We start from the raw sequence: 21,730 nt of genomic DNA on the forward strand, positions 1-21,730 counted from the left end.
GGGGGGTGCGGGGGGGGGGGGGGGGGGGGAAGAAGAAGAAAGGGGGTTTCATTTAAAAAGTCTAGTCAAACAAAACATTAGTTTAAAAAGTCCACAAACTAAGTTTTTTGGGTAAAAGGCCTAAAGATATGGAAAATGAAAAATATAATTTGTAAATGACCTTACATACAAAAAAGACATTACTGCCCTAATTCCCATTTCAATTCCCATTTGACTCTAATTAAATTCTACCTTCCTTCCATTTGCTCTTCAAATTCGACTGTAGAGGTATGTAATTTCTTTCTTTGTCATCATTATTTTTCTCTACTTAATGAAACTTTAAACTCTACATTCCATTTTCCTTGAACACTTATTTGGTTGAAGTGAGTAATAAAATTTTACAATATTATTGTTGAGCATTTGGAGAAGAAGGGGGTGTTGTAATTTTCAATTTTTTGGTTAGTTTCTTTGTCCATTTTTTGAATAATTTCTTCATGTTGTTGTATATATGTTTATGATTTTTATTTGAGAAGAATGATTTTGAATTAATTTTATCATTAGATTAGAGTTTTGATATGGGTTACTCTCAAACCCTTTTTCTCATTTCTCATCATCTGTAGCAGTTAGAGTAAAATGTAAGTTTGCAAAGGCATGTTTGGCTATTCTTTTTATTAACATACATTTAATTTTCGTCTATACATAACGACTTACATGTCGTTTTCTGCAATCCATAACGACTTACATATTGTTATCAGTACTGTACAATGTTTGAAATGTGATGAAATTTTTATATTGAATTACAGTTATGGACACGACTAATATGGTATGGATATCAGTTTGTTTTCCAATTGAATATGAGTAGTCAATTGAATATGTTTTAAAATTAAAATATGCAGAGAATGGTAAATAAAAACAACTCCTATTCTTGTTGCGAAAAATATTTCTTATATGGAATTATATAATAAAGTCAAAGAAGTGTTGAACATTAATTCACAACTTTTTCGAAATTTAATTGGAAAAATCGAATGATTAAATAATCTATTCACAACTTCAAATGGTTACGAGTACAGTCATAAGATATCAGTGGATTATATATTTTTATTCCCAAATAAGATGGAATAAACCAATACTTTGAAATAGAAATCAGTACCTTGGCTTTGTTGGAGCATGCTCTTTTATTATTTCATTTATATTTATAATGGATAATTGATTTGGAATTATTTCCTGCAAATTACATAATTATCGTGTGTGTTATCTTGCTCATTTACTTGCTTTCAATATAAAGATTCAGAAACTTGGATGTTTACTTTGTGATTTCGTACTACAGCTTTTTTGAGGAACATGCTTACTCAACTTTGCTCTAAGAGGAATTGAACATAGCAGGTCAAATATTATGTCAGCTTTTCCCATCCTCGACCCAAAGAAAAATGGGGAATGTCGTTTTTTTTTCTTTTTTCTTTAGGTGCTACTGGTGGTGACTTTTTTACATAGAAATAATTGGTCCAGCATTTTAAGCAAATTATTCCTTTAATTTCATCAAGATGTAGGTCGAAAGTGTGTGTATATATGTGTGTACGATAAAAACTATAATGTAATGGCTGACTTATATGCTAGGTGAACTTCCTGGTTTATCATCATAATTCATAATCCAAGTTCATAAGTTTGTGACAATGCTGAGATTATAAAATAGAAACTATGAGAACATTTTTGTTTTCATGATTGTATACCATCTTCAAACTATTCCGACAGAAAGTATTTTCGTTTGCTCTTTTCAAGTCATTCGAGTGGTATTAACCCACTTGATGACCTCTTTCGATCGTCCTACGTATCCTAAAGGTATGATGAGTGGTTGTGGACGGCCGAATCGTTATTTTTATCCAGAACAATATAATTATCGTTTTATATGAAAAAAATGATATCTACGTTGTTATACTTGTGATTTGAATTTAAACGATTTCAAACTGGTCAAATTTGTACTAAAACGATATGAATGTCGTTACTTTATTTGTGATTTTGATACATAACGATATCAATATCATTTCAATACATTTTTGATGACGTTGATATCGTTTTAGTTTAAATCATAACTAAAATTACACGCATATCGTTTCAATTAAAATAAAACGATACTTATATCGTTTTTGCTAAAAATAATGATTTGACCGTTCACGACCACCAGACATGCATCTGACTTATGTAGGATAATCAAAATAGATAATTAAGTGGGTTCGATCTCCCTCAGAAGAAACTATGAGAATGTTTTTGTTCTCATGATTGTATATCACTTTCGAACTATTCTGACAGAAGTATCTTCATTTGCTCTTTCTAAGTCATTCGAGTGGTATCAACCCACTTGATAATATTTTTCGATCGTCATACGTATGTTGAAGGCATGACAGATGGTTGTGGACAGTCGAATCGTTATTTTTAGCTAGAACGATATAATTATAGTTTTATATGAAAAGAAACGATATTTACGCTGTTATACTTGTGAATTGAATTGGAACGATTTCAAACTCGTCAAATTTATACTAAAACGATATGAATGTCGTTACTTTATTTGTGATTTTGACACTTAACGATATTATTATCGTTTCAATACAAGTTTGACGATGTTGATATCATTTTAACTTAAATCATAACTAAAACTACATACATATCGTTTTAGTTAAAATAAAATGACAATTATATCGTTTATGTTAAAAATAACGATTCGACTGTTCATGACCACCAGTCGTGCATCTGGTATATGTAGGATGATAAAAATAGATAATCAAATGGGTTCGATCTCCCTCAAAAGAAACTATGAGAACATTTTTGTTCTAATGATTGTATACCACCTTCGAACTATTCAAACAAAAAGTATTTTCGTTCACTCTTTTTAAGTCATTCGAGCTCTATCAATCCACTTAATGATATTTTTCGATCGTTCTACGTATGCTGAAGGCATAACATGTGATTGTAAACGGTCGAATCTTTATATTTAGTTAGAACGATATAAATATTGTTTTATATGAAAATAAATGATATCTATGTCATTATCATTGTGATTTGAATTGGAATGATTTCAGACTCATTAAATTTGTACTATGACGATTTGAATGTCGTTGTCTTATTTTGTGGGTTTGATACATAACGATACTATTATCATTTCAGTACAATTTTGATAACATTGATATCACTTTAATTTAAATTTTAACTAAAACGATAATTATAAAAACAATGATTCGATCGTCCACGATCAATTATATGTAAATTCTAATTACATTTAATATCGTAGTTATAACGTTCTAGTGTAATCACTTCTGAAACGATATGTATGACATTATAGTTACGATTGAATAGGAACGATATCATTGTCGTCGAAAATTGTATTGAAACGACATAAACGTTGTTTACTTATTCCATAATGTGCGCTTAAATCTGTTAAACAGTGAAATAATGTGTATTCGATATCGGAACGACATATACATCGTTTTTTGTACTTCGGGAACGAGTTCAATGTCGTTATACAAATCAGTTAAGCAGAGTGTATTTGATACTGAAATGATATCGAAGTCGTTTTATATTTCAGGAACGATTTCAATGTCTTATGCAAATCAGTGAAACAGTGTCAGCAGCTCATTTCCATTCCACATTTTTATTAAGTTGATAAGTTATATGTTACGATTTATTCAAACTGCAATATCTTCATGTTGGCTTATCCAAATCGACTTTTTCTCAAATCGAATAGTTCTTATTAATTACAAGCTTTAAAATAAGTACAAATCGATATACTGCATCGCTTTTTATTAAAATCTAATTATTGGACTTTAAATAAGATATAAATTTAAAAAATATTTTTTTGTCCATTTTTTTTTCCAAAATATAATGATAAATTTATTTTAAAAAATTTCGTGTGTTATAATATGTGTCTAATGAATAAATGATTCAATAATTATTTTCGACTAGTTGCTAAGTTGTGGACAATATTAAAACTTTGGTTGCACTGGAGATCAATTACGAAAAAGAGATGACCTGAAACTTAAAAAGAAGAGTTCGAATTCTAAGGAGAAGATGATTTTGAAGAGGAAGATTTTTTGAATTTAAAGGAAGAGAATGTTGTGTGCGTGTTATAACATGAATACATAGTTATTAGAGTCAACCCGATGATCAACTAAAAAAAACACCGGGTCAATGGTTCAATCGGTGGGTTATTGTTAAATTTTAATTTTAATTAAAATTTATTTTTGAAGTGAGAATAAAACAATTTTTTGAAATGTAATATATATATTTTGCGCATAGGAAACAAAGGACCATCATTTGCCATAATGGTTGTGGAGTTAAAATATTTTCTTGTATTCCAAGGTTCAAATCATGGCTCCAACAAATTTAGAAAAAAAAAACTCCAATTTCTTCTTCATTTTTGTTTTACAAGTTAAAGGTAAAGAAGTCTTTTGACACTTTTAAATAATTAAAACTCCTTTTATTTTTATAAGTTTGGTCAAATGCCAATTGAACAAAATGTACATTAAAGTGACATTCCCAACTCATTTCCCCAAGAAGAAAAGGCTTCGAATGTATGTTAAAGTGAATAGTCTTTCTCATCCAAAAGCAAGCAAGACAACAAGGATAACTCGTAGGTTTCAAGATGTTTTTCCTTGTAGGTGGGTTAACTTGTTTTTCCATTCAAGTTCTAGCAGTCCATCAGCATCACATTCTTGAAACTTTTACAAGAAGGCTGAATCTATTTGTACAGAAATGGATTTTACAGAATCAATACAAAAATCTCATATAGGGTGGGCTCCATGTGAATAAAATAGTGCCAATTTCCCTTCTATGTCTTATCTGGGGGGTTACAGAACCCCTCCTTATGTACATGAAAAATGCTCTTACAAGAACATGTAATATACGGAATTTTTGGACGAATTATGTTCAAATGTTCGATAGTTCCAAAATAGTCACTTCTTGATTAAAATTTGACCAATTTAAATAAGGGCGAAATGGCGATTTCATGTTTATCACATGAAAACATAAACCTTTGTTTTGCCTTCATTAATTTTTATTCCATTACATTTTATTTTTTCTCTCATATTTTTAACTACAATCTTTTATAAAATAATATTGCACATAAATAAAAAACTTTTATTTTTTTTTTCAATCACTCATTTTTAAAAAAAAAAATACTATTCTACCCATTAATTTTTTCAAAAAATGGAGGCAAACGGGGGCAAAATCCGATCGTAAATAAATTAAAAAAAGAAAAAGGGAAAAAAGAAAAAAGCAACACTACCCGTTCCACCCCCATCTCCTCTGCCGCCACCATTGAATATGATTTTGCTACGAAGTTATAGCTTCAATTCTCATTTCAGCATGAAAATCAATATAGGGGGTGTTTGATAGGCATTTTTATATAAAAATGCATTTTAGAATAGTAAATTGATGTGAAATGCGTGGTTGGGAAATAAGAAAAAGTTTTTTATTTACGTGTAATATTATTTTAATAAAGAATGTGTGGTTGAAAAGAAGAGAAGAAAAAATACATTTTGAAAAAAATAGCTACCAAACGGGGCCATAATTCTAATTGGTTCCGCAGTGAAACAATACTAGATTCTTTGGTGGCAAAACTCTAGACTCAAAAATCTAGATTGATTAGATTTGCGTGTTAGGAGTTAGAGTGGGAGTGGAGAAGAAGCATATATATATTTTTTTATTTATCAAAATTTTTCTTTTTCTTTTTCTTTTCCTTTTCTTTTTTTTTAATCATTTTAATTCTTAAAATGAAATAATATGGGTGGAACATTTTGTCCTCATTAACAATGGTCAAATGAAGGTCTATCCTAATTTTTTGGTCTGCTAGTAGAAATTGAAGTGCTTTGGACAGTAGTAATCTGTAGGGAGTTTTTAGTACCTTGTATTGCTAGTTTGATTTAATGACTAAATTTGAGCTTAGGGACGGAAAGAGGTGGCAAGGCAATTCAAGCCAGATTATTCCTTTGCATGTAAAATTTTACTGTCCTTTATAGATATATTAATCTAAAATAAATGAATTTTATGCCACACCTAACTCCGTTCATATTGAAGTCTAGTGCCATTTGGCGATCAGGGAATTATAATTTTCAATATTGCTTCTCCCTACTTCACCAAGAATGCTGTTTAGACTGCGTGCCAGCCAAGATTTGCTGGATAATTAGATAATTCCTCTAAGGGGCTGTTTGATAGGCTCTATTTTCCACTCGAATGGTATGTTTGATGGGCAAAATTTCCATGAAAATTGGTTTTCCAACCCCCCCTCCCCCCCCCCCCCCCCCCACTTAAATTTTATTTTCCACTCAAATGGTATGTTTGATGGGCAAAATTTTCCATGAAAATTGGTTTTCCAACTAACCCTCTCCACCCCCATGTGACCCTTTCTTCCAGGTTTTTATCCCTAATTGTAACAAATTCTATCACTTTATTTGACGATTTTCAGAAAAACAATACAAAACAATACAAAACAAGAGCAAAGTAATTAAGTCGTTGTCTGGTTTAAATTAAAATTTTTAGTAAAATTTTATAAAAATTGATAAAGTTTGTGAATAAAAAATTTATATTATGAATTTCATGAAATATATAATTAAAAATGAGTTTGCCACTATTTTTCCAAAAAAAAAAAAAAAACTATTCCCAAACTCTTTTCAAAAAATAAAAACTAATTTTAATGAAAGACATACAGAGATCATGGTAAGCCCTTGTTTGGTAGAGGTTATTTAAAATCATTTTTAATCATATATTTTTTAATGAAATAATTTTATTCGGAAACCAATAAAAATTTTCTACTTTTTATTTGTGCATTCTCTAAAAAAAAAATCATTTTTTAGAAAATGTTCTAAAATTTTTTTTATATAAACACGCACTCTAACCGTCTTGGATGATGAATTGTTCATTCCATTATTAAAGACTAAAAAAAGTAAGAAGTAAGCCCCGTTTGGTAGCAATTTTCATCTAAAAAAATCAATTTTTTTATCGTTATTTCACTATTTCAATCGTCATTTTAGACTTATTCACTCACGGATGAAACCCACTTTTCTCTTTAACGGTCGAAAAATCATTTCTCATAATCATTACCGAACATACCCTAAATATAACATCTGTTAATGAATATTTAAAAATTCTATTCAACTTATGATTCTTCTTCCAAAACAAAATAAATTTGAAATCACTATGAGTAAATTAGATATTATAGGAGAAGAGAAACGTACAATAAATGCTTAAACTTCAAAATAAAAAAGATCGATTCACCTCTTATATGATTTCAAAGCATGAAAAAATTTTGAGCACACATGACGTGAGAGTGCGATGGCCAAAAACAGTGGAAATGCTTGTTGGAGAATATTGTTTTACACACGATAGGGAATGGAGAAGAAATAAATAACCAAAACAAGAAAGAGAAAAAGAAGATGAAGAGCTTGAACACGTAATTATTGCCCTCATACTATATTTGGCTTCTCTTGAATTGAATTTAATGCTTAAAGGGTTTTTAAGAATGATTTACAGGATTTGTTAAGCATTGTAAAGGATTTAATACTTAAACACTTGGTGAAATCCTCAAAAACTCGAGAACACATATTAGAGTATGAATATTATAGAGAAAGGTTATGATTTTTTTGTGGAATGGAACCAATGATCACAATTGTTTTTCAAGTGTTTTTGATGTGTTTACATTGATTATCTATATTCTATTTATAGGCATCAATCAATGTTACACGAAGTGGTGCCAAAACATATGAAAATCCACCTGAAATTCAAACAAAAAGGTCATTAACGGCTAGAAAATTATTCTATGTGACCATATAAAACAATCCTATGCGGTGGCATAGAACAAAGCCAGCATGTTACCATGCGACCGCAACTTGCATAGGCCAAAATTTTGGCTCCCGATTTCACTTTTCGTTACATTCATGATATCCCACACCTTTATTGATTTTTGAACAACAATATACAACAAAGCTCATTGCACAATTTTGTGCATGCAAAATGGAACATGTGCCCTTGTTCGGACTCTATTTTAGTCTCTGCTTGACAGGATTAAAAATAAAAAAATTTAGTGGATTTTTATAGAACTTGATGAAATGTATAATTGAAAAGTTTTAAAACCCACGAACAATGTGATTAAAATTGATTGTTGATTTTGACTTCAATTAAAATTTAGATTTTAATTTGTACCAAACGGAGGTTTAATGAGATTTAAAGAAAATTGTATTTTAAAATAGTAATTTTTTGGAGAATGTGTGATTAAAAAAGTAATAATTAATTTGAGTTTACGTGTAATATTATTTAATTAAAAATTTGTGATTAAAAATGAATTTTGAAAAAAAATATATATTTTTAATGGAACCTAAAACAAGGGCTAGGTGACTTTGATGTATTATTGCAAAATTTAGCCTCTGTTTGATAGTTATTATTTGTTTAAAGCAATGATTTGAATTGTGAATTTTTGAAAAATGCATAGTTAAAAGATAGAAAAAATTTGAATTTATGTACAGAATATTTTATTACTTGTATGTTTGATTAAGGGCTTATTTAATAGTGATTATGAGAATTAGTTTTTTAATTGTCAGAGAGAAAAGTGAGTCCTACTTGTAAAAGAAAAATTCAAAAATAATGACTAAAATAGTAAAATAGAAATAAAAAATTAATTTTTTAAGATGAAAAATCATCATCAAATATGTAAAAATGAGTACGTAAAATAAAGAATTTAAAAATAATGATAATTCTTATTTTAGTAGTCACACTTCCCGATATAATAAATTAATTCACTTTGACTGTCACACACCTCATCAGGGGAATCATTGCCTACAACCCAATAACATAGTACATAAAATAAATAACTAAAGCTAATCCCATCTTTGAGTCCCACTCTTTAAAAAAAGAACGTATTTTTAAACAATATTTTCATATTATTTTAAACACATATTTTTCAATAAAATAATATTACAAATAAATTTAAAATTTTTCTTATATTTTAATCATGTATTTTCCATCAATACATTATTTAAATATGTATTTTTTTTCAAAATGAGGCTCAAACAAGAGCTAAATTAAAGACTGAAAAAATTAAAAACCCGTTTGCCCTAATTTTTTAAATGAAAATGAATGAAATAATATTTTTTTGAAAAATGAATTATTAAAAAAGAATAAAAAAATGAAATGCAATTTAGCCCTCATTTGTGGGAAAATTAATGAGTGGAATTGTATTTTTTGAAAAATGAGTAGTTAAATAAAAAAGATTTTTTTTGATTTGCGTGTAATATTATTTTATGAAAGATTTTGTGATTGAAAATAGGTGGGAGAAAAATAAAATATAATTGAACGAAAATTAACGGCCCAAACGGGGGGTTTAACGCGAGAAACGACGGCTAAGGCACACATTTCTCTCTCTGCTCGGGTGATGGTGTTTTCATATATCTTGGCATCAACAAAACAATCGGAGTGAGCCACCGATTATAATCGGTGCCTGCTCCGTCTCTTCCTTAAGATTCTAATTCCAACGGTATATTTCCATTCTTCAGCTTTACGATGTCTTTACCTGTCCTGAAATGTATATTGTTTTTGTTTAAATTCGTCTTGATTAAATTTTCGGAGGGATTTTTTTCACTGTGAAATTGTAGATCATTGGTTGAATTTGTTGTTTGTCATTTGTTTCTGTTCGTAGAATTATTTTTTTCTTCGTTAGATCTCTGGATTTTTCCTTTTATTTTGCTGATTTCGCCGTAATTATCTGTTTTGTTGATATTATAGGTTTAATTTTATTAAGTTTTCTTCTTCAATTTTAATTCATCATATGATCGCTGTAAGTTGTTTCTTTTTGTGGAAATTTAGTAATCTATCTCTTTTTTTGGATGGACTATTTTCTCTCTTTGGTGGTTGTTCTTGGTGTTGCTCTTATTGGTAAAGAGAAGGCGTTGGGAAGACGGACGCCAATTATTGCTGTTGGAATATAATATTAGAGGAAAATGTTTGGTAAATATCGTCTTCATCATTGAACACCATATAATCACCCCACTAATTTCGAATTAGGAATAATAAAAGTAAAGGCAATTGTTAAATTATCCACACTTAGGTGAGTACTATTTATTTCTTAAAAAGCTCCCCTCCGCGCTCATTTGTCTTCTCTCGGTATATCTTCTACGAATGGTAGAACCTCGTTGCTCTAAGTGACCAACTATTATTCTACAATTGATGTGGGATTTTAAGAAAGTTAATGGTAAAATTAACTCATAATAATTTTTGGTACATAATTTTCATTGAACCGTGTTTTAACAAATACAGAGTTCCGATGTCAATATGGAATGGAGAAAGTACTAAAGTTTCTACTGCAGACTTTAAGGGGATCAAACTGACAGGGGTTAGTGACTATAAGCGGCATAAAAAGATATTGTACATGAGGGAATTAGTACTATAAGCTGCTTCTATGTTGTCTATGGGTCCGAGAATCAGGGTTTTAGTGGAGGATTGTATTACTATCCCACTGGATATCAGTCGACCCAGAGTAAATTTTTCATGGCCAGAAAAAGGCTGAAATTAGAGAGAAGCAAATATAAAAGAAACCTCAGTGACATTCGTGCAATCCCGCTGGTATGAAACTGTGTCTCAAATACCTCACACAATCTGAAAAAAATCAGAAGCTTTGTTAGTTGCTGAATTAACTCTCTTCAATGAATTGAAGGTATTGCACGATATATATTGTATTTAGTTTAAGTAGTCTACTCTATAAGGATATAGGATAATAATCCTTCAATCTGGTAGCAAACGAAGTTCTGTGTAAAAAATGACTAAATTGATCCTACCCACAAAGACCAGTTCTAACTGGCCAAAACCATGAATTCATCAATTCTAAGGGCATGTCAGAAATAGTTCATAAATATGGTAGGAAGATGAGAACTAAGTTTGGCTTGAGCCTTTGCCAGCTACCATGTAATTCTTTTCCGATTTTGTTTTATGTTATAGGTATTATAAACCGAACTCCATTTAGTCATGCTATTCTTGACTTACTTTACACGAATTTTTGAAAACCACCAAACTGGTATTCAATAAAAGAGTGATAGAAGTAGTAGTGTTAAAATAATAAGTTAATATACAGATCCAGTTTCTGAGTAGTTGACACTTGAGACCGTGTTTTATGTTCCAGTAGATGCCTGACTTACTGAGATAATACAACAAGCTAGTTGGTTTTGCAGATGACTTCAGTGGGTGTAGCACCTACTTCTGGCTTGGGGAAATCCAGCAGCCATGCAGCGGGGGTTGATACATTGCCTGAGGAGATGAATGACATGAAAATCGGGGATGACAAGGTGAGCACTTGGAAGGTGTTAAAACTAGCATTTTCTGGTAACACTTCCGTATGAGAATTCATAATTTCTTGAGATTGATTCATGATGTTTGATGTTGGAGGAGGTGGAAGCGACTGTTGTTGATGGTAATGGGACTGAGACAGGACACATAATAGTAACTACTATTGGTGGTCGAAATGGCCAACCAAAGCAGGTAATTTTCTGTAGCTCCTGTCCTCCTTTTTAGCTACCCTGAAGATCTGTCTTCTTATGAGAATTTTTGTCATTTCTGCTAGTCAAACAATGATTATTGCACCAGCAAGCCGCAACAAAAGCAATACTCAATACAAGATTGTAACTTTCGATTATTTTAGAGAAGAAGGTAAAAGGTATACCTTAAGTCGAAGGCACCAGTCCAAAAAAATTATGGCGCTCCAAAAAAACTAGTCTTCAAACCAATTTCATTGCAAAATTAACTCTGGTGTATTGTGATGTTCCAAATATTTGTAGGACTTAAGCTATGCAATTTGTGGAGTTTATATTGGATTATTAACACAAATTCTGCCCAAAACCTCCTTCAGAACACTGGCTGAATTTCTGTACGCCAAGTTTGAAATAGTTTGTCAAAATTCTGGTTCCAAAGAATGAATTTGTCAAGTGCAGGTTGTAATCTTAGGATTTAGGGCTGCCATATTTTTATGAAATGATAGAACGTGGTTTTGCATCCTGCATGAGAAAAGGGAAGGGGATATGGCATTTGACCAAGTGAAGATTTCTTATAGAGGAAATTGTTCACTCATACAAATATATCTTTGTTTCTCTCTCAATTCTGTCTTCATCAAGAAGTTCANCCTTCGTATCTTTGTTATCTTGGGATTGTTTGATTTATTAATTGGTTGAGTTAAATCTAAATCCGGATTAAATTTATAAGTTTTGTGATCAAAATGTCAATAGTTTAACATACTATTGGTTGTTTGGTCCCCAAATTTGTGAATTGAATCCTAAATTTTGAATTTTTTTTGGCTTTCTTGGGGTTTGTGTCATTCTTCTGTAGGTTCGTTAGCGTTCATTGCTACCAGGTTCACATTGGGTGGTATCAGAGCTTAGGCACCAGAATCAAAGTTATATCCCTTTATTTTTTTCTTGTTTTGGAGTCTTTGGTTTGTTTTTCGTGTTTTCCATTAATTTTTTTTTTTGGGTAAAAACATCCACACATCCTTAGTGACTTTTTAGGGTCCACCAAGGAAGGTCGATGGGGGTTAAGGGTTCTCCAACCATATTTATTTCATAAAAATCAAGAATACACGGAAGGAGGGGGGCATGAACCTGACCTCCAAAAAGCAGTGATGCAACAAATGAATGTAATAAATGAAAGCAATAAATGAGGAAGTACTACTTCCCTATATAATAAAGAATAACCTAAATTACGAACCTCTAAAACTGGGCAATCCATGTCTGTCGATCCGCACTATCGCCCTAATATGTCGAGGCAGTTCTAGTGGACCATACTCTAGATAGCGCCGATGATTCCAGCCTTCTGTAGCAAGAGAATTAGCAACCTGGTTGCCTTCTCTGTAGATGTGTGAAACCGTGTCTCTATCGAAGTAGATGAGGTCTCTGATCTGTCTAAGAATACCCTGAATCGACCATAGTCCTCCACCTTTGGTAATGCAGTGAATAGCCAATATTGAATCTGCCTCGAGCCAGATAGCTGAAATCCCAAGTCCTCTGGCTGTCCTCCTTTTTAGCTACCCTGAAGATCTGTCTTCTTATGAGAATTTTTGTCATTTCTGCTAGTCAAACAATGATTATTGCACCAGCAAGCCGCAACAAAAGCAATACTCAATACAAGATTGTAACTTTCGATTATTTTAGAGAAGAAGGTAAAAGGCATACCTTAAGTCGAAGGCACCAGTCCAAAAAAATTATGGCGCTCCAAAAAAACTAGTCTTCAAACCAATTTCATTGCAAAATTAACTCTGGTGTATTGTGATGTTCCAAATATTTGTAGGACTTAAGCTATGCAATTTGTGGAGTTTATATTGGATTATTAACACAAATTCTGCCCTAAACCTCCTTCAGAACACTGGCTGAATTTCTGTACGCCAAGTTTGAAATAGTTTGTCAAAATTCTGGTTCCAAAGAATGAATTTTTCAAGTGCAGGTTGTAATCTTAGGATTTAGGGCTGCCATATTTTTATGAAATGATAGAACGTGGTTTTGCATCCTGCATGAGAAAAGGGAAGGGGATATGGCATTTGACCAAGTGAAGATTTCTTATAGAGGAAATTGTTCACTCATACAAATATATCTTTGTTTCTCTCTCAATTCTGTCTTCATCAAGAAGTTCAATTCGGTACCCGGGTTTCCTTTCTTCTTTTTTTCCTTTTTACAAAATGATGAGGGGACCGATGTGTAATGGGCTTCTAGCATTGACTTGTTTCCTCTTGTTCTAAAACTCCATCTAAACATGGTTTATTTTGTATTCCAAAATAGGATTCCTAACACCAACAACCACACCTAGTTTAATTCTTATTCCAAGTAGGAATATCTAAAACCAATTAAATTAGAATAAATCAATTCTCATCTCATTCTTGTGTGGGGTATGAAAAATTAAACCAACATCTATCCAAATTAATAGACTCTGAGACCCAAAAAAATCCACATCATTCAATCTTCAATGATACCACCGGCAATTTGATCAGGAATCCTAGAACCCATAGGAAAATTCTAGCTCCAAGAAAATATCACGATACATAAAAATACAATTCTATTTCCGTTGATGATTTTCCTATTAATTACATATCATTTCTGCTAGAGAAATATGACTTATACGATCCTTAAAAAATTATAGAAACAGTGTAATCTTATCATGTCTTTGAGGTACTAATCATTTGAGTTGTCTTGCTGAATGGATTTCCATAATTTAGAGGTATTAATACTAGAGACATTTTATATTACTCCTTGTCATCCCAGCCTTTTTTGAGTTATTAATCACAGCCGTTACCATGCATATGAGTTTCATGATCACAACCCCATCAAATTGGCTTTAGGGATATCATGTCTCTTCAAGAGATGTCACAGTGTATATATTGAGAATTCATGTTCTTAACAACAGAAAGACTTGTCATCCAAGATATCGGAAGGCATTGACCTCGTTAAGGTTTCACTTGTTGATCTTTTTTATTTTGGAATAGAATATGAATGAGAGTCCAGTTATTCTCTTTCATCGAGAACACAATGTAATAGTTTTATTGAGTATTTGGACTCATATAAGTTAAGATTCATTCAATGAGCATCCTTTATTTCATAGATATTGGGGCAATATCCTTGCATAGGGGGACCAACTAAATACTCATCACATTCCTGCCATTTCGGGTTCTCTTGCTGAGGAAGATTTGAATGAGAAAATTGGTCTTGAAGTGAGAAAAAGAGTTGGAATGGAATCTAAAGAGTCAGCCATTGACCTTTCATCAACTACAAGATTGAAAAAAAGACCCTTCTTTTACTGACGGCTTCTGTATCGAATCTTTGGTGCATGGTTGCATATAGTCATTGCAAACTTGACTATAGACCACTCTTTTAGCCTGCTTTCTTGTTACTATGCTCGTGATGATTCCTCATCTTAATCTGGCATTTGGTTGTTACCAACTATTGATTCAACTACATGAAGTTCTCCCTTTTGAGTAGTGAGGTCTCATCAATCACTCCAATGATTTCTCTCAAGATTAAGGACGTACATAATATGATAACTATCCGAGGAAGTATTTATAGAAACATTTTTTCACTAGGTTCTATTCAATGTATTCCATGTGATGGAATACACCTAGTATGTCAAAGCTAAAATCTCATTTTATTGACCAGGACAAGTCACCCATCCCATGGAGTCAACATACTACAATCACTAGTGAGATGCTCTAGCTCACCACTGACTTTGAACAAATAATGAAGTCTTTTAAGGGGTTATGAGCCAATTCTCCTTACATTTATTCTCCACAATGGGAACTTGATGAGTGAATGCTCATATCAACAGCATAACAAAATATATGCATTGAATGTGTAAAAAGAATAATAAACATTGTTCAAATTCAGTTTATTATACCCTGGGATGAAATCCCTAACACCCATATCCATTTATCCAAATGCTACTCGTGATGGGTAAATGCTCATATCAACAGAATAACAAAATACATGTATTGAATGCGTGTAAAGAATAATAAATGTCGTTCAAATTCAGTTTATCATACACTGGGATGACTAATCCCTAACAAATGTGTCCGTTTATCCAAATGCCACTCTTGGTTTCTAAGGGCAATCCTCATAGAGCCTTGGGGATTGCTTACAAGGAGCAACTCTAGAAGTCAAAAGAGAGGGTAATCTTTGGCCCCGTTTGAGTCACTTTAATATAAGAATGAGAATGAAAAATATAGTCGTTATGGACCCCACACAAGAAATAGATTTTCAAATATGATGACTTGATGTGATGGATAACGGTCATATTTTTCATTTTAATGAGTAAATAATGGAAAACAAACAGGGCTTTATATTGTGGTTCCCATGTTTCTGAAGCTAGGAATTAAATTTTGACAGTTTTCTAATTGAACAAGCATTTCCCATAATACTCGCTTTTACAAATTCATCAAATAAATATCATCAATTTCAATAGTGATCAGAAGAAAAAGTTCAATGCAATTTATCTTAGGTTTGGCTGTACCATTTGACTGGATGTGTTATATTTTTGGGATCTATGCTTCTGCCCCTGCATTCTTTTAAGTTTCTACCCGCTTCTGTTGGCGTTGATAATTTTTGTAGTTTCATTTATTTTCCTCGACTAATTAATAATTTCAGACAATCAGTTACATGGCTGAACGAGTTGTTGGTCACGGATCATTTGGAGTAGTGTTCCAGGTGAGTTCTTCTGTTGCTTTTACTTGGATTTCTTGGTGGTTCCTGCTTATTTATTTGATATACTCACTATGAGAATAACCATAGATATCATTGTTTGATCTTCATTATCTAGGCTAAATGCTTGGAGACAGGCGAAACAGTTGCGATAAAGAAAGTTCTTCAAGATAAGAGGTATAAGAACCGAGAGTTGCAAACCATGCGTCTTCTTGACCACCCAAATGTTGTCTCTTTGAAGCATTGCTTCTTCTCTACAACTGAAAAGGACGAATTATATCTTAACCTGGTACTCGAGTATGTCCCTGAAACTGTTCATCGTGTTATCAAACACTACAACAAGCTGAGCCAAAGGATGCTACTGATATATGTAAAGCTTTACACTTACCAGGTAATTTGTTGATACTTGCTGTGTCTTCTGATACTTGCTGTGTCTTCTGCTTGTCCCATGCTCCTCAAAAAAATAAAATTGTAAAAATTTATGACTTTTTCATGAGTGGATCAACTTTCATAGTTTTGTTCTTTGAACGAGAAGTTTCAGGGCATTTGTCACTCTGTTCTGCATGAGTAGTAGTATATATTTGAGCTCTGTTTCTAAGGTTTAATATTTTACAGAATAAAACTGTTTCTATTTGGCAGATTTTCAGAGCATTATCATATATCCATCGTGGTGTTGGAGTGTGCCACAGGGACATCAAGCCTCAAAATTTGTTGGTATGACCAATATTAGCTTCCATGCTTCTATATTTTTTCATTTTTTGTTTTCCGTTTTCCATTTTCCATTTCTTGTTTCTCCTTTTTTACATCTTAGGGAAAACTTGCCTAAAAACATGAGTATTGTTAGTTATCTTTAACATGCTTTATATTATTCTCTTTGTTATTAGCTGCTCACAATTCAAATGGGATGGCATGATTTGAGTTTTAGGTGAATAGGAAGTGAAGGGAAGAGTTTTAGGTGAATAGAAAAAGTGGGCATTTGACGTAACGTTTTCAATTTGTTCAAATGTTTCTAAGCTTTCTTTCAAGATAATTATTTAATGCACTTTTGCAGGTGAATCCGCATACGCACCAGGTTAAATTGTGTGATTTTGGAAGTGCCAAAGTTTTGGTATGTGTAATGCTTTTATGATGATATAGTTCCTTTCATGCAAATAAGATGTTTGACAATTTAATTCCCCGATTCTTGGCAGGTCAAAGGGGAGCCCAATATCTCTTATATCTGCTCTAGGTATTATAGAGCACCTGAGCTTATTTTTGGAGCGACAGAGTATACTACAGCTATAGACATTTGGTCCGTTGGCTGTGTGCTTGCTGAGCTAATCCTACGACAGGTATTTGGCTGATTTCTCATTGCACATAATAGGTCCTTTGCACGGCTGTAAAGGGATTGTATTATCTGAGCTATTGTTGGATTTTGCTTTCAGCCTTTGTTTCCTGGTGAGAGTGGAGTGGACCAGCTTGTAGAGATTATTAAGGTGCTCTCTTGCTGATGCACTTTCTGATCTTCTAATGTTTTGCTGGTTATGTTTTCTTTTTGCATTATTGCTGTTGTCTCTTCTGTTATTATTTTGTGGAGGGCCCTATAAAGTTCATATGTGTGCCTGTTAGACTGAAGAAGAGAAGGGCTTTATATATATGCATACAGTTCTTTGAAAAGTTGTGTCTTTTGTAGTTGCAACTAGAAAGATGATTTATTAGTTGATAGAGTGACCTATGTTGTGTTACAATTTAAGTTCTTGCATATTTTAAAATAAATCTCTTATAATGTTTGCTTGTTTACATTAATCTGGACTAAACTTCTTGGTTTATTTAAATGTTCATCTGTATAAATCATTCTGTGATCAGATTCAAACCTGTTTTTGGTAGTTGTAACAAAAAAAGATGCATTATTCTTAGACGGATGTTGAAGACAGCCTTTAAATGAATACATATGATTCCTCTCTAATAGCTTAAGCTTCTATATGACTAGTTAACATTGTTTAACATGGAGTGACCAATGGTATGTTACTATTTTGTAAATCCATAAATCAAACTATATATCTCAGGTTTTGGGTACTCCAACCAGGGAAGAAATAAAATGCATGAATCCTAACTATACTGAGTTCAAATTTCCACAAATCAAAGCGCATCCTTGGCACAAGGTACTTGTAATTTTAGGAATTCATGCTAAATTTCTCTTATAGTTTTTCTTTTTTCCTTGCTCATCATTTTTGGTATGGAGTGGCGATTAACTACCCCAAAATTTATTGGGAATAAAGCTTTCTTTGTGTTATTGCTGTTTCATTCACCTATTATTCTTTGCTTTGCTTTGCATCAGATATTCCATAAACACATGCCTCCGGCAGCTGTTGATCTTGTTTCGAGACTGCTGCAGTACTCTCCTAGTTTACGTTGCACAGCTGTGAGTACATGAAATTCTTCCTTTTCATTAAAAAAATTCTCTTTCTATGCCCTTTTATTTCAGCAAGTTATTCCTTAGGTTGCTACTAAGAATGGACTAGACTGCTGGTGGCTCGATTATTTTAAGTGAAAAATGTAGTTATTTTGTTGAACAGATTGTCTTGCCCACTTCTCTCTCAGTCTATCGTGTCCAGGAATGAATTTATGCACATGATTAACACGGATGGAGTGCAGTATTTTATATTGTTGGATTCTTGAGATTCTATGCCTCATTCTGTAGGAAAATTCCTTAAGGATTTGTGTTCTATATAACAAACATTTTTCATACTTTCCAACTTCCCATTAGAACTGGAATAAAAGAATTCATTGTTGAATAGACTTTCTAAAACCCAATAATTTAGGTTCTAATTGACTTAGTAATCTATACTTGATTCTTTTGTGCGTATGCCTCTATTTTAGGGATTGAGAAATAGTACCCATATCTGAAGCTGAATGGAACCATGACTTGAACTTTTTCTCATTTACATTAAATTGTTGGTGCCTCTATTTCTCTACATTTGCTATAAGTTGCAAATTGGATTCTCTTTCGTTGCAGCTGGATGCCTTGACTCATCCCTTTTTTGATGAGCTACGCGATCCAAACACACGCCTCCCAAATGGCCGTTCGCTTCCTCCATTGTTCAATTTCAAGCCTCATGGTATGAAGTTTTTCGATAATATTATCTCACATTGTCTAAGCCGGATATTTTTGTTCAAGTTGCTGCACTCTTATTTTCCAGAGTTGAAGGGCGTGCCAATTGAGACCCTGCTGAAGTTAATTCCCGAGCATGCCAGAAAGCAATGCCCCTTCCTGGGGTTATGAACCTTCAAAATATGGTACAAAACATCAAGTGTTTTATATGTGCACCGCCTGTGTTTTCTCCTCTTTACCTTGTGTAGTTGGGTTGTATCTTCTCGTTTTATAAAAGATTTAGGTAAGTGCTAATGATTAGGTGACCAGACCTTAACGCGTATTATGTGTACCTTGTTTCCTTATCACCTACAGCTTTTGACAATATGTGGATAAAGGATTCATACTTCTCTTTTCTATTTTCTGGCAGCATCCCCCAAAATTGTTGTGTGTTTTGGAATTGGAAACTGTTGTTTATATATAATGTAATGGTTATGCTATATGTATATCACTACTTACAGATTGGTGCATATACACGTGATGTTGTGAGATATGATTAAATTAGAATTTCTTCAACTAAACAAAAAATGGAAAAATATTCTCCACTCTCTCCTTGATACCTCTTTTATTTGTAAAATTTTCTGTACTTCCTTATGTACAAGTAGCATTATTCATGCCTTGATTCACTATTATGTATAACGAAATGTAGCTTCATTGACAGCTTGATAGTCTGTGGCAAAACCATGTTGCACCACTATTTACATCAGAATGTAGCTGAAAATAAAATATCGAGACAATGAAGAATCTCAGTCAAGTAGGAAAGATAATGAATTGTCATCATTTGAGATTCAAATTGTCCAGAGTTGAGAAGCAAGAATGAGAGTAAGAATACGTGCCTGTTTAGTCGTCATTTTTTGCCCGGAGAATTCATTTTTTACCGTCGAAGTGTGCCCACTTTCCTGTAAAAAAAAGGACGCCCATATCATTTGACTATTTGAGGCCCCGCTTGGTACCTATTTTTGTAAGAATGAGAATAAAAAATATAGTCGTTACGAGACCCACACAAGAGATAGAAAGTCAAATATTATGGCTTGATGTGATGGATAACAATCATATTTTTTTATTTTTATTGCCAAAGAATTGGAATGAAAAGGGGCTAAATGTGATTTGATGTTGTCAATTACCATTTCTATCATTCATTTTTGTGCAAGTATAAAAACGTGGAGGGACAATTTTGTCTTTTTGATGCCCATATTAATTGCCAATTCAAATGGTCATTGACGTGTTAATAATGACAGCGGAATAATGTTGTGTAGTCTTATTAAAGTTGCAACTTCATTGTAAATGGACTGGATGATTGGTTAAATGAAATGTGAAATTAAATAAGTTATTTAATTCTAATTATTAATTAATGTTACATTAATGTCATCTAAATTGGGGTTGCAATTTTAGTGGGGTTAAATAGGATAGTGACAAAGGGACCTATTGTAGAGCCAACATTTGAGATTTTTATTATGATGTGGTGAGAATGCCCCCCCCCCCCCCCCCCCCCCCCGAAAAATTCATGCCTTGGCTTTATAAGGGACTAATTGCCAAATGGATTATTTCAACCTTAACTCCTTTAGTTACATCTACTCACTATGGTCATTAAAAGATTCAATAAATTATTGGAGAAAGGCTTGATTGAAATTGCCAGCAACATTCTCACGTGTTGTTTGCAACAACCACATCATATGGTAGTTGTTCATTTTTACTCCCCCCCCCTCTCCCCCCTGCCCCTCTCCGATTTTTATAATAAAGATCATGAGTTTCAACGAAGTTAGTAATTTGAAAATTTAACAAGAATTAATTTCACGAATAGTCCTTGACGTTTGTACAAATATCAAGTTGGTTCTTAAAGTATATATATGTTTTTATTCTATTTATTGATTGAAGTTAATTGACATTACATTCCAATTTGACGGGACTTTTTTTTTTTTTTTGATCAGTAAATGTGAATTATATTGATAAAATATGATTTACAATAACACCGGGTATTTCCGGGCAAAACAAACAAAATACAAATAAGGGGTCACAACCAATATAGCTAATGACCCATGGCTAATGACTCATATTGAATCAAAACATTCGGATACAAAGAAAACATGATTTTGTATACGTGTGTTTTGATTCTTTGAACAATACTATCAATATATGGTTTGAGATCTTCAAAAATCTTTCTATTACTTGTCATCCAAATGTAGTAGACGGTAGTAGTAAGTGCAATACACTTTGTTTTTTTATGCCAAGATGTTCCCCGACTGTCCTTTTTGATCCATTTTAGTGCACTAGGCAATGTAGACATTGATATGATCCGGGTTAGGCCAAAGTTGGCCGCATGGTATACTTCGGGGCCAAAGTTGCAATTTTCTCGCGAGAATCATATTTTGACTCAATTAATTATTTTTGGCAAGTTTATTAATTTAGGACTCTTAAATCAGGTTTTTTC

At 32.6% G+C, this 21,730-nt stretch overlaps 1 protein-coding gene across 6 annotated transcripts; it reads left to right on the top strand.

Moving 5' to 3' along the window:
• Positions 1-9,329: 9,329 nt before the first annotated feature.
• LOC111384880 (shaggy-related protein kinase NtK-1-like) lies at positions 9,330-20,441 on the top strand. 6 transcript variants are annotated; one of them, XM_023009236.1, is made up of 14 exons: positions 9,330-9,490; positions 11,178-11,291; positions 11,392-11,484; positions 16,119-16,178; positions 16,291-16,563; positions 16,812-16,886; positions 17,224-17,280; positions 17,363-17,503; positions 17,597-17,647; positions 18,218-18,313; positions 18,490-18,573; positions 19,168-19,270; positions 19,352-19,448; positions 19,952-20,441. In XM_023009236.1, the coding sequence occupies exons 2-13, from the start codon at positions 11,178-11,180 to the stop codon at positions 19,432-19,434; spliced, it is 1,230 nt and encodes a 409-aa protein (XP_022865004.1). In that variant the 5' UTR covers positions 9,330-9,490; the 3' UTR covers positions 19,435-19,448; positions 19,952-20,441. The 6 variants fall into 6 exon arrangements, with proteins under 6 accessions (XP_022865004.1, XP_022864999.1, XP_022865025.1 ...); XM_023009231.1 differs by having other exon boundaries at positions 19,964-20,441; XM_023009257.1 differs by lacking the exon at positions 18,218-18,313 and having other exon boundaries at positions 19,964-20,441.
• Positions 20,442-21,730: the final 1,289 nt, after the last annotated feature.

This window comes from Olea europaea, chromosome 3, assembly GCF_002742605.1.
Source record: "Olea europaea var. sylvestris chromosome 3, O_europaea_v1, whole genome shotgun sequence".
Lineage (NCBI taxonomy): Eukaryota > Viridiplantae > Streptophyta > Magnoliopsida > Lamiales > Oleaceae > Olea > Olea europaea.